The 13,101-nt window shown below is 39.4% G+C and overlaps 1 protein-coding gene across 2 annotated transcripts; it reads right to left on the minus strand.

The window, feature by feature from the left end:
• Positions 1-691: 691 nt before the first annotated feature.
• LOC146555163 (dual specificity protein phosphatase 22-B-like) lies at positions 692-11,163 on the minus strand. Of its 2 annotated transcripts, XM_085252320.1 has the most exons (7): positions 10,920-11,163; positions 10,737-10,770; positions 8,932-9,014; positions 6,520-6,569; positions 6,148-6,222; positions 5,514-5,685; positions 702-2,805 (listed from the first exon to the last, which is right to left on the minus strand). In XM_085252320.1, the coding sequence occupies exons 1-7, from the start codon at positions 10,938-10,940 to the stop codon at positions 2,662-2,664; spliced, it is 579 nt and encodes a 192-aa protein (XP_085108446.1). In that variant the 5' UTR covers positions 10,941-11,163; the 3' UTR covers positions 702-2,661. The 2 variants fall into 2 exon arrangements, with proteins under 2 accessions (XP_085108445.1, XP_085108446.1); XM_085252319.1 differs by lacking the exons at positions 8,932-9,014; positions 10,737-10,770; positions 10,920-11,163 and adding an exon at positions 6,840-8,921 and having other exon boundaries at positions 692-2,805.
• Positions 11,164-13,101: the final 1,938 nt, after the last annotated feature.

The raw sequence follows: 13,101 nt of genomic DNA on the forward strand, positions 1-13,101 counted from the left end.
AAGCGACGCAGAAAAACATCGGCAGCAGTTTTCCCACTGGAAGATTATTCAGAACAGCTGACATAACGCCTCAGACAGGAACACAATACCACATAAGATTATCATTTGCCGTGTCAGAGCTTTAGGAGGCCTGTTAGGAGAATTCGACAGATGATCAATTCTGTAAAAGCAATGCGGTCCAGGAGTCCGAGAAAACATGGTTTTGAAAAGTTCCCACTCATTTCCCCTCAGTATGATTTTCAAAGTGAGTCTGGCTCCTGTGGCAGTTTTGCAGTGCTGCAATAAATATCCATCACTGCTTTCATTACTTAAGTGAACGCAGTGATGTGAGTATAAGACAGATCTAAAAGTGTGTTAGTTACAAACTAACAACTTTCCCCCCTTATTTGCTTTCAGTTTTTCTGGGATAAGTACAAATACTGATGTGTTGCGTAACCTACAACTGTTTAAGGTACTCAGTTTGTATTTTATATGAAATATGAGAGAGAAACGTGCCTAGAGAGTCATTAGTCATTATGCAGCAGACTGGTTCCTGTCAGTCTTATGCTGTCAGCATTAATCAGGAATACACAAACTGTGACATTCTGGGCTGATAACCTGTAGTTATCCTTAAAATTTGTGGATATTTTTAACTTTTTATATGTTTTTTAATTATTCTTATGAACATATTAAATATTTATGAATAGATTTTATTTTTGTATGTTTTGAACATTTAACTCTTGGGACATGTATGTGATGGAACAGATAAATGTCAGCCTCTGATAATGGCCGTTAACCAGGATACCGATATCAGTCTGATACCTGTACACGCCTATTATTAATATATGAATTTACCATCAGTACTGATGCATGAAGCGACATTATAATGTACATTGTAGAGCTTAAGCTCATCTCAGATCGATGTCTTTAATGCTCTCCTACTCTTAATCTCTCTCTCTAATTCAGAAAAGTAAGTACAATTTTGTTCTAATGTCGTGAAGTAGAAATATAAAACTTTGAAAGTAGAATTATGAAGTGATATTAGATAGGTACAAGTACTTATTTGAAGCTTTACCTACTTATCAGCACGAGAACTGAAAGGAACTCATTATGCAAATGCTTCCCATCAGCGTTATACCATAGTTGATCCTAATCTGTAACCGGTTGCCAGGTTACAGAAATCAGTCGTGTTTTTTTTTTTCTCTGTAGTGTTCATCTTTAAAATGACAACTGTGTGAAAAATGCACATGTGGATGTATGATGCACTTCATCACACGTAATCTCAGTGCTGCTCTACATTTCACATATGGCACTTTTAAACCAACAATATTCAGCCGACAGCTGTAGCTGAACAACTTCTCATGTTGAGATTTTAAATAATTCAAAAATGAGCATATAAAAGTGACCATGCACTGTTATATGTTAAGCCACTTGGGGAGGATTCACGAACACGTTCTAGCTCGTGGACCCCCACTAAAAGCTCTGGGCCCCTTGGTTATTGTAGTTCTGAGTTCCTCTGAGGAGTGGTTTCCACTTTTCAGCTGGTGTCATTTAAATAACTGAAAGAGGCCTGAAGAGGTAGAATTGTGCAATATTTTAAAGGGCAAAGACCTGTGACGCAGAATTTTCTCACCACCAGTTATCTGGTGACCTTTGAGCTGACTGCTACAATGTAGACCACTATATGAAGAAGTCAAAACTAATTCAATTACTGTGCGGTCATAATAATGTCAGAATTTCATCGTCAGCAGAGATACTGTTCTCCACAATATGTGCGATAAACTTCTACTTAAGTCATTTATGACCTTTACCTGGATCTGAATACTGCTTTTATCCAGAAACCAGGTCAAAGATGGATTTTAGTCCCTCGTTTTGTTTCGAAAAGGCTTGAAATAACTAAAAAAAAAAAGAAGATTAATACATTCCTTTGTTGCATTATTACAATCTAAATATTTTCACTTGATGAGTTAAATGTCATCTCAATGCATGCATAATTAAACAAAATACGAAATGCAAACTAACATGAAAACGTTAACATAAAAACTCTACATATATAACTGCATTTACACAGACTGTGCACATATTAAACTGCACAAATAACATCAAATGAAAAGTTTACATTTAGGAAGAACAGCACAATAGTTAAAAACAGCACATCTGATTTTTTTTTTTTTTTTACTGTAAAATATAAAATAAAGCGTTCTTTAGCTCTCACACGGTCTCAGAAAGTAATAGTCATTTTTCAAGTACAAGACACAGCATAACATAACTGACGGGGGACGGCGGGGTGGGGGGGGGGGGGGGGTGTACAGGAGGAGTATGTGTTCACACTGTGGACTGTATGTACATATATTTCCTTGGTGTCATGCTTGACTGCCCTTGCATGTTGTTTTGACAGTTAGAGGCAAGGACATGACATGACGAAGGGAACTGAAGACGGTGACATAAAATCCCCCCGTCACATGTCTGCTTAGCCGCTCCACGCACACGAGACTGAACTTATCATCCTGACACTGAACTTTTTATGAGACAGGTGTTGCTGACGCAGTGCGAGGTCGGGGGCAAAATGATTTTAAAATGTGCACCCGGTCTCTGTGGGATTAAAGGGCCAATCAGAAGCCCGCTGTCCTCTGCTTCTTAAGTTCAGGTGAGAAATGACTGAAGATGCAGAAATGAGTTTCTTTATTTGCTGCTCGTGGCCAGCGCGGGAGTGATGCTGGTTGTTATGGCATCGCTGGTGCTGGATTTCCGGTTTAAAAGGGCCTCGATCTCCTCATCATCACTGAACGTGCTCTTCCCGTACAGCTCCTTCCACCAAGCTCGATACTGCGGGGAGCAGAGTCAAAGACAATGTCTCTGTTTAAGACAGGCACTGGACACGTTTTACATCGGACAGTCACTTAAAACAACACCTCACTGCTGTATAAAATCAGCTTACAGGCTGCTGATTGCCTTACACGCATCACTGCACAAGCTTACAGATGAAACGCTGCGTTATGTTATAAATTTGGATTCAAGAGTACATGCCTGCATGAATGAAGCCAAAAGTAATAAAAATCCACAGACATTAAATACAAACAATATTTCTAATTAAAAATGCAATAATTATAATCATAAAAAATAAGTCATGACTCATCCTTTTCTGTTATTTGTGTAATATTTGAGACTGTATGTACTTTTGTACACCTGCATTAGTGAACTGTTGAAGTATCAGGTTAATTACTATTATTATTCATGACTAATGCACTGTTTTGTATATATTTTATATATATTATTTTAATCATTTGAGGGAACTCATCATAGAGGCGGAGCATCTTCAGTTGTGTTTGTAATAGCAGCACTATTCATTCCTAAGTATTCATTACCACCGTTGCCTTTTATTGTTTTTTTGTGTGTGTGATGTGATTAAAGTGCAGACTTTATTTAAGGCTTTTACATTAACTGTTTATGAATTACAAAGCATTTTATACCCAGTCCTCCCTTTTTTCAGAGACTCAAATATAATTTGACACTAATATAATTTAAAGTATAAGGATTTTTTTTTAAATACCTTTATGAAAAGCCTTTGCAGCTCATGTCTGCCTGAAGTGTAGAGCACACGGATATGACATCTCCCTGGAGATGCTCTGTTAGGTCTCTACTGCCACACCTTCTGCTGCTGGTTATTTGTAGGTCTTTGCCTTCAGTTTTGTATTTAATAACTGAAAAGCGTGCTCGTTACCCATTTGCACTGTGAAGTGAACTCTATCAACAGTCACATCGATATTAACCACCGTTTAAACTGGCAGCCATATGTGATGTGGTATGTTCTGGATCATGAACTGTTCTTTTTCTTCTCCTGGTTTCATCTCTCCAAAGAATTTTTTTCTATGGCTGGGCAAGTTTTTCAGATGTCTAATCTGTTCTTATTGTTCTTGAGTGTAACAAGTGGTTTGAGCAGATTGTTCATTTGGAAGCTCTTAAAGACCTCACATCCACTGAAATCTGCTGCTTTGCTAATTGTCCAATTACTTTTGAGTCTCTGAAAATGGTGTGATGAGTACAAAAATAACTATAGTTTTCAAAGAATTTGTTTTAATCGCCCTGAATCCGAGCTGAAAGTGTCCACTGTTTATGTTTAAATACAACTTCATGTACGGCACATTTTAGTGCTATTTGAGGTACTTCACAAAAAAAATTAAAAGACTTTAAAGTGAAACGAGCAACATAACTGCACCAAAATGCAGTGCAGTTTACGGAATGCATGCTAATTTGATTTAGGCTGCTGTGAAACTTAACTGAAAAAGGTGAAGCATAACCAAAAACAGAGCTGAGGTATCAGTCGTAGTAGTAGCAGGGCCCAGTCCCACTGACAAGTTTATGAGAGCTTTTCGGCAGACGTTCTGTGCCCTTTATGCACACTTTCAATAAGTCTGCATTTTTGCTGACTTTGCCCACAGCTCATAGCATCTTGACTTAAACAGGGTTACTGAAAAAAGCAGAAAACAAGCATGTGATGAGCAGCCTCCTAAATGTTCAAAAATGCTACATTTATTACACACCTGATTTAGACTTTTTTTTAAAGACTGCTCACAGTGCACATACAGCAGGGGGAGTAATTATTTGACACTTATTTCACTCAGTGATGTGTAAATCAATTCTACCTTTTTTTTAAAAAATGTGTTGATGTTCTGTCTCGGTCCAAAAATTAGAGACTGTTCGTTTCTTTGTAAGCGAATAAACTAAACCAGCAGGGGATCAGTTATTTCATTGTTTCCCCCACTGTAAGCTGGAGTTTTAGGCACATGTGGCCTGGATCCTTGTCAAGCTGAAGAAGTTTAGATTGAGCACTTTTAAAACTTATCCGAACACATCTGACATCCTTATACACAGATATCATTTTATAATACAGTTCTGCAGCTGTTCTATATTTGTTTTTGGACTGAATACTACAACTGCTCCTTTTCCAATAACTGTCCATGTGGGAAATGCTTTTGGGCCCATGTCATGTGACATGAAGGTCATTCCATGCAGGACAGCAGCAGAGTAATCGTCCAGCAGCTGAATAGAATGAGTAGTCTTCAAACAGCGGCATGCACTGCTCTCGTCACAAAACGGCACCAGCTCTAACAAGAAGAGAGGGTTAAATGGTCCAAGTGGGAGCATAAGGAAAAGTACATGTGAAGCATCTGTTTCTCAGATATGTACTTCTCACACAGGTCCTCATTTAGGAGCTTTACTAACACCCATATAAACCAGACTGGGTTGGCTTTTGAAGGGAGTAGTTCACACTGTTGTATGAAAACGTCAGGTTTTTGTTTTGTTTAGTTTTTTTTGCAATTTCTCATGTCATAGCCTCCAGCTTTTAGACAAAGAATGCTTTGATGAGCGGTATATTGAGACCAGGCTGTACCTGAACTCACAAATTAAACCCACACACTCATCTGTCCAAATGTATTGCATCTTTTAATCCACATAACCGTTTTCAGCTGTCCCAACATAACTGATTTTTTTTCAATGAATAATCAAAAGTGAAATTAATTATGATGACTCACTTCTGTTAGTTCTGTGTTTTCAAACTCCTCCAGCTGCCGCAGGAAGCCCAGGTTGGGCCCCGCACACGGCCTGACTGACCGAACCGCTGCCAGGGACTCTACCCATCCGTGACCCGTCACCGTCATGATGTAGGCCACCACCAGAGTCACGCTGCGGGACACTCCTGCCATGCTGAGAACACAGGCCTTCACAGCTCAGAGCAAGATAATCACCTCATATTCAGATTCTCTGCTTTAGTGTACAAAGAAGTGAAACCCCTTCTGTCCCAAAGCTGTGGTTAAATGCCTGATTTTGCATGTTTGATATGAGAAAAGATGAAAGGTAATGAAATGTGCAATGAAAGCTTTAACCAAAATTTTTGGCAGACAGCTTCTTTTTGGTGCTAGTGATGTGGTTGAAAATGAGAACGGGGTCGATAAAATATGAGGACCTCCGGTCTGCGATCAAACCCAGAGCAAATTCTCATGATTATGAATAAAAATCTTTTAGATCTTAATGTTGAAACTTTTTACAACATCTCTATGCCAAAATACGTAATATAGTCTACCATATATCGTAACTGAATGTTTTTTTTAATATGAACAAGTATCATTTCAGATGACATGTAAAACAGGACTGAGGCGTTCCACTCACCAGTGGACGAGGCAGCCTTCTCCTTTCAGTCGGGATTCATGGATGAACATGATGCTGTCTCTGAAGTACTGAATCCTGGTGAAATGAATCACATTCACAAGATATACAACATAGTGAGGATCATGCCTTTCAACCTTAAAACTGGATTATTATTATTTATTATTATTTACCATAGCTGTACAATTTAGTTTGTAGTCGGTAAAGAGATCATGTGTTTAATTATTTAAACCAACCTTTTTAAAAAAGGATGCATTTGGATAAATTTTCTATTTTGCAAGCTGTAATTCATTTCTTTTATTTATAGAAATGGGGCAAAGAGCTCATACATATATGCAGGTTTTATATATATTCAACATTTATTCAAGTACTCACAGGTTTTGCTTGGAATGGTCAGCTGCGGATATACAAAGGTATGTGATGCCCTGTGAGAGAGGGAGCAGCTTCATTAAAGAAGTGAATACTTTAGTGGCAAAAGTTAACATGATAGGAAAAGGCGAGTGCTCAACTATTGAGCAGGGGTCATTTGTTTGAAAACTGGAACTAAACTCACTTCTTGTTTCTCACTTCCTATGGGACAGCCCCTGAAACCTTGCCCCTCTGGCCCTGCCCATGTGGTAGGTCACGACATAACGATGTTTGCTTGTGTTTGTCTCTGTGCTTGCGTGTGTGTGTGTGTGTGCTGTGTTGTGCACCTGGCAGCTGATGGTACATGCAGTGGACAGAAACCACCTCGTCCTGGTATGACTGCACCACTGCAAAAACCCCTGAGCCCTCTGGGACAGACCGAGTCCTGGAAGTGCTCCAGACAGGTGAGATTGCACGCACAGAGCCCCGACAAATGCAGACACATTTATAAATACCAATGAAAGTGCCCATATTAAAGACATGCCTAAGGTTCATGAAGGCTAAATTATTATTTCTGATAGAGAGAGTCAGATTATGCAAACGGTTACCGAGAAGTCCTCATATCTTCACACTATCACTCTTATAGCTCATCATGGCCTTGACTCAGTGGTACTGTTTGTAAAATCATGACTACACTCTAAGTCAAAATATATGAAAATTGTGGATAAATGCAGACATTTATTTACTTTACTTGCAAAAGGAATATTTGGGGCTTGGAATTAGTTGCAAAAGATGACCTTTTATTTTGCAGTATGATAATTAGGTTCATATACAGTAAATGGCACATTTAGAGACTTGGCCAGATGTAAATGCGCAGACCACATCATCGTTGCAAATTCTACCTTCCTCTCTCAGGAACCATCACGCTGTCTTCCAAGAAATCAATCAGTCCGCGGTTTGACTGTTAGGTATGCAAATAACCCATCCCATCTGGCCACTTGGCCTAAAACAGACCTGAGTCATCATTTTTGCCTCAAAACTCAAAAAGTTGCATCACACATGATTTTGTATGTTTTAAAAAAAGCAACTGAATAACTGTCATCACAGTTCAGAATGAGTCCGTAGGGCCAGACTTCACTTCAGGCCCAAAACCTTGTAAAAGTTTTGGTGGTTGACCAGTTTGAGTAGTGATACTGTAATACAAGTTGCTGTTTCTCTTCACTGTTCAATGAAACATGCTAACATGGATGGAGAAAGTGTAGAGAAATCGCTGAGCGCTTTTCATGTTCGCTTTCAACAAGAAAAGATGAAAGTTGTGAAAGCGGACACTGAAGATGGCAAGCGGATTCAAGATTTTCAAGAGACAAGTCCCAGTACGAAGCCGACGGGAGGACGTAATGTATTTAATGGGCTCAGATGAGATCAGGAGTCTTAAAGTCAAATCATTCAATCTGTAAATAATTACAGGCTTGTACACATCAAAAGTGTGCATCATTTCATAAACTCTGACTCAAGGTATTGTGTATTTACAGAAAGATACCTCAGAAAAACCTCAAAATCAAACTATTTGTTCAGTAAAACTTACATCTTCACACATATTTTATGCTTCAATCTATCAGCTCCTCACATTCACTAACACACACACAAACACACACAAAAACACCTTTCCTGCTGTTTCATACACAAATTGCCACATCTAAATGCAGCACTGAAAAGCCAGAAACTTTTTTTTGCAAAGTTCCACTTTCAAGACTTTCTGGACCTCAAGCTGCTGAGCTAAAAGCATCTCGTGTGAACAATACTGTGCAACATCCACTAACCTTGGCTTGCATCTGCCTCACAGCTGCATCAACTGAAAACAGCATTCAGATTTTCATATATATACTAGAATCCCACACAATATCGAGGACCCACAGTCAATTAGAAAATTGCTTCTCTGGTGAGAACTGGTGAATTCCAGGTCTTATGACTGAATTTAAAAAAAGAAGACAGAAGACACATGTGACTTTCACACTAATTGAAGTGGTCTCTTTCAATAGCCTTTGATAAAGATCTGATGTTGATAATGAATGATCTGATGATCATTCAGCCTTTAAAAACACAAGGTGACCTCAGAAGATTAGAAATGGAACGATTTATTGCTATTAACTGTGTCTGTATGCAGTGTATCATTTCAAAGCATTTATTTAAAACTTGTCCTCTCTTTTCATAAACTTGTTAAGGTAATAACTATATTTGAAGCAGCTCTGTAAACATATTAAGGTGGGAAAGAGGCTCTGGGCTGACAACAATATCTCACAGTTTCAGAATGAGTATTAATCAGCAGGGGGACACAGCAACCACAGTCGTGCTCAGAGGAGCTTATGTACTTTATGGTTGGGTTAATGTTGAGGTCAGGGGGTCGTGCAATCTGATGCAAGACATTAAAAAAGGCCTCACCTCCAGAACGGGCGCAGCTGTATCATGGATGGACAGGATGTGGGTGATGTTGTGCTGAGCCAGCAGCTCCCCGTCTCGAGCATCTGTGGAACGCAAAGAAAATCGAGAAATACACGATACACCCTGCATCCAATCACCAATCACACCGTGTGAGCTCCAAACTAAATAAAGCATCTTCTGCCCAACAACAACCCCCCTCCTGAAGTGACTTCCAAGCAAATGTGGCCTTAAGATTTCAAAGTTTTGCTCTGGTTTTGAACTGAAAGAAAAACCGGAAAACCAGTGTTTCTAAAACAGTCCAACAGCTTGGCCCAAAAGCAAGAAACAGTAATTGTTCTAATCAAATTTTGTTCTTTGAAAGGAAGCCAAATGTTTTCTACCTTGGACAGATGTGCCTTGAGCATTTTTTCTCATATGCTTTGCAAGTTTGCAGGATGCTGATTGGGGCCACCTATACAAGAGCAAGATGAGTTTGCACTGAAACCTCCTTAAAGCTAAATTCACTCAATAATTAAATGTTTTGTCATTGGAACTCTTATTAACTGTAGGACACAACCAACCAATTGCATCATACAGTAAGAAAACAGTGTGAGTGGCATCAGTGCACAGAACACTTGCAGAGGAAATACAACCCTAAATCACTGGATGACCGCAGCGTCAATGTTATGCAACAAGTGCTGCAGTGTGTCATGAGATAAATAGTTTAGTTGAGTGTCAGATGCTGATATAACAGTGAAGTGACGAGAGATGATTTTTTGCTTAGGGCTGAGAGGTTCAGCACCACTCAAGGTTTCTAGGTGCTGGCCTAAAACCTGCATCCTCCCATTCAAATCCGTCAGCTTCCTTCATGAAAGATTACGTTTTTCTTTTTTTCCCCCATGGTTAAATATTAGTTCTCAAGGAGAGAAATGTTTCCAAATCTCTTCTGATTTCTAAAGTGCTAAATTTAAGTGTTGTCATCATGGCTACCTTTATTTCTTTTATAAAGTCAGGTTGTTATAAATTCAGAGATCAAGCCTTTAGTAGTGTTGAAGCTGATGAGATTGGGACTAAAGATGTGGGATTAAGCAAAAACATAGAAGATGTGATGAACATTGAAGAAACTAACAGCTTAGTTTAGCAGACTAGCAAAGCTAAGCAGAGTACAGACTAGCTCAGAATAGTAAGAGTAGAACAGCAGTAACGCCTGTAAATATCCAAAAGTGGCATTGATGGAACTTTCGCAGCCAAAAGCTCCAGCTCGCTTTATATGTGCTAAGTCATGTAGATGAATGAAGATCAAAGGCCTGCTTAAGATTAAAAAGGTGTCACATTTCCTATTTGACAGCAATTCCTTGAACATACTTTATTTCTAAAAAAGAGCTGCCTGCATTTTAAGACGTTTCCTGTGTAGTCATGATTCTTAATGTGTGCAAAGATTAAAAAAAGCAGCCCAACAATTGCATTTGGTGCTTTATGGAAACGTGTGGAATGTAGTTCACACCGAGGGACACCCCCGCGCCATGGGGCATCCCCTCCCACACCACCGCTCAAATATTCACATCAGCGCTCAAAGTAATGTTTCCCCCAGCTGCTGGCAGATTTATACCTACTCAGAGGGTAAAAAACACACTTTTTTTTTGTTAAAATGCAATATTTCAATAGCTCAGCTTTACACTGTGACCTCTCGACTCTATAGAAACTGAGCTCAGTGTAGCATCTCACCACATGCCCCTCCGTATGAGGAACTGAAACAAACTACTACTACATTATCCGGAAAATAAATCAATTTTTTTACACACATGACAAAAGGCACCGCAGCCTACCTTTGATATTTCCAAGATAAAGATCAGGCAGGACCTAAAAACAGTTCAAAATTGTGTAAAATGGAAAATGCAGAAGTTAAAGAAAAAACAAGATCTTGGGGTTGTTGTTTTTGTCTTTTTTAGAAAAATATCATGGCAGGCTCTGAAGGTTTGATTTCCAAGATATTGTTGTTGATACTGTACCTTGTTTATTCCGTTACCCATCTCTGCCAAAGGTGGGTAGATAAGCACACTGAATTTAAGAGGAATTTGAAGTCATAACTGGAAAGTGATTCCTTTAGGGAGACGCTTAAAGCAGCAACTTAACTGTCTCTAGTCACTAACTGCTACTCGGTTTAAAGGAACCCTGACAACTTTTTAGTTTAACTCAAACTGTCATGAAGACCTCAGCTCGTCCGTCTCCCTGAGTGCCACTTCATTGAGAGCACGTTTTCCTCAGAATGTGACCTTAGCACATGTTTATATTTAGACCATGCGTTGGTCATGGGACCATGGATAGGCACATAGCAACCAGACAAAGATGGTTGAAGGCCAGAACAGATCCGATGGCCCAGCTATCACTATCTGCTGAGCTGTCAGCACCCTGCTAGGAACACCTTTGAATGAAGCTCAAAATCAATTATCTGTGTGTTCCTGCTGTAAATGAGAGGGCAGCTGTCTTAAAACCAAGATTGCAATCAGGATTCTTTCTCTGTGTTTATCCATTCAGATCAAATTCAGTCTCTATTTCTACTAATATCTGTGACAACCTCAAGCCAGTGTTACACGTTTGTGCCCAAGAGTTGCAAACCAGTGTGGCAAAAAAAATCCCCACAATTTTCTGTTTCCTAAAAACAAGTTGTACTTTTCAAATACCCGTTCTAATATTTTCTAATAACAAAGTAGTGCTTTTAAACCTAATTTCGTCTTCGATTTCAGAATTCCCCCATTTATGTCTAATTTTGTGCTTCTCAGTGGACATCCTCTTAATTCTAACTCGCTCTGTTCATTTCCAGTAAATCTGGCTACATCTTCAGTGCATCGCTCTGAGCCGATCGAGGTATTTTTAGCCCGGCTTTGTCTTGTGTTCCTCTGTGTGGTTCAGTGTGTGTGTGTGTGCGTGCGTGTGTGTGTGTGTGTGGCACAGAGACAGGCAGGGGAGAGTGGAGGCGTTTACAAAAATCTGCCTGCTGCCTGCCTCAGAGAACTAGGTGGAACAGCTCATCGGCACCGAAAACTCAAAACCATTGATAAACAAAACAGCTCACACATTAGAAACCATGATGATACATTAAAAATACACCTTGATCAGAGCTGAGAGAGTGCGCGTCTGTGTGTGTGTGTGTGGGTGGAGGGGGTGGGAGATTGGGTTTCACAATAAAACTGTCTTTTTAACAAGAAGAAGAGGAGTCTTTCGGGTTTGAGGAAGGTTTGCACATCAAGCCATCACTTTATCGAAAGCCGTTTTTGGGCTCCAACTTAATACTTACTTTTTAAATGTACTTAATTATTAGTTTGCTTATTAAATTGCCTCTTAATAGTGAGGAAACACGTTGTTGTGTGTGAAACAGTCTAAAACCTCAAACTATCTCATTTATGGCGAAATAACTGAGAAAATCATCACATTTGAGAAGCTGAAACCACAAGACCTTTGTGTCTTTAGCCACAGGTCTTTGTAGCCACATGCAAGCCTGTCTCTCTGTGGTTGGCTGTGTTGTTGTGCTGGCACACCACTTCAGTTTAATATTGCAACAATTATTCCACGAGTTTCTCTAAAATCCTATACAGACGTGTACAATCACCAGAGGTTGAAACCTACTCATTTTGGTGAATTTGGGACTTGTCCTCTACAGCTACCATGAAGTTTATGGTAGTGGAAATATCTGAGAAATCACAAAATATTCAGCGTCTCTTAAGGATGAATTCTAATAACTTTGGTGCAAAGTTTTCCTCTCCAGAGGGTCAAAGATGTTGCTTCATTCATTCAAGCCAACATCAGATAAGGGGTCTCGTACACGTATTCATATTTCCCTGTCAGTCCATCCCCTGACTTTACCTTGAGGTTGACATTTGACAGATATCTGATTACACACCCATGAAATTGCGTGAAATACTCAAGCTCGCTCAAGGATTAATGTAGGCCTTTCGTTACATAAACAACAGTAGAAAGATGGCAGGAAATGAGGGGGGAGAGAGCAAGAAGGAAATTGATATGCAACAAAGCTTCCCGTGAAAGGAGTGGTTTCAAAGGGCTGTAACATTTCAGATCTCTCACAGGGATTAACCATTCTGAGGTCTTACTGATCCAACACACAGTAAGTTCTGTAATCAAGTAAAAGAGGTTTTTTTGTCATATCACATATAAAATCTGGAATATTTCCATATG

Source organism: Mchenga conophoros, linkage group LG17 (genome assembly GCF_057382185.1).
Source record: "Mchenga conophoros isolate Kocher_MC1m ecotype Shallow Benthic linkage group LG17, M_conophoros_male_GT1.1, whole genome shotgun sequence".
Lineage (NCBI taxonomy): Eukaryota > Metazoa > Chordata > Actinopteri > Cichliformes > Cichlidae > Mchenga > Mchenga conophoros.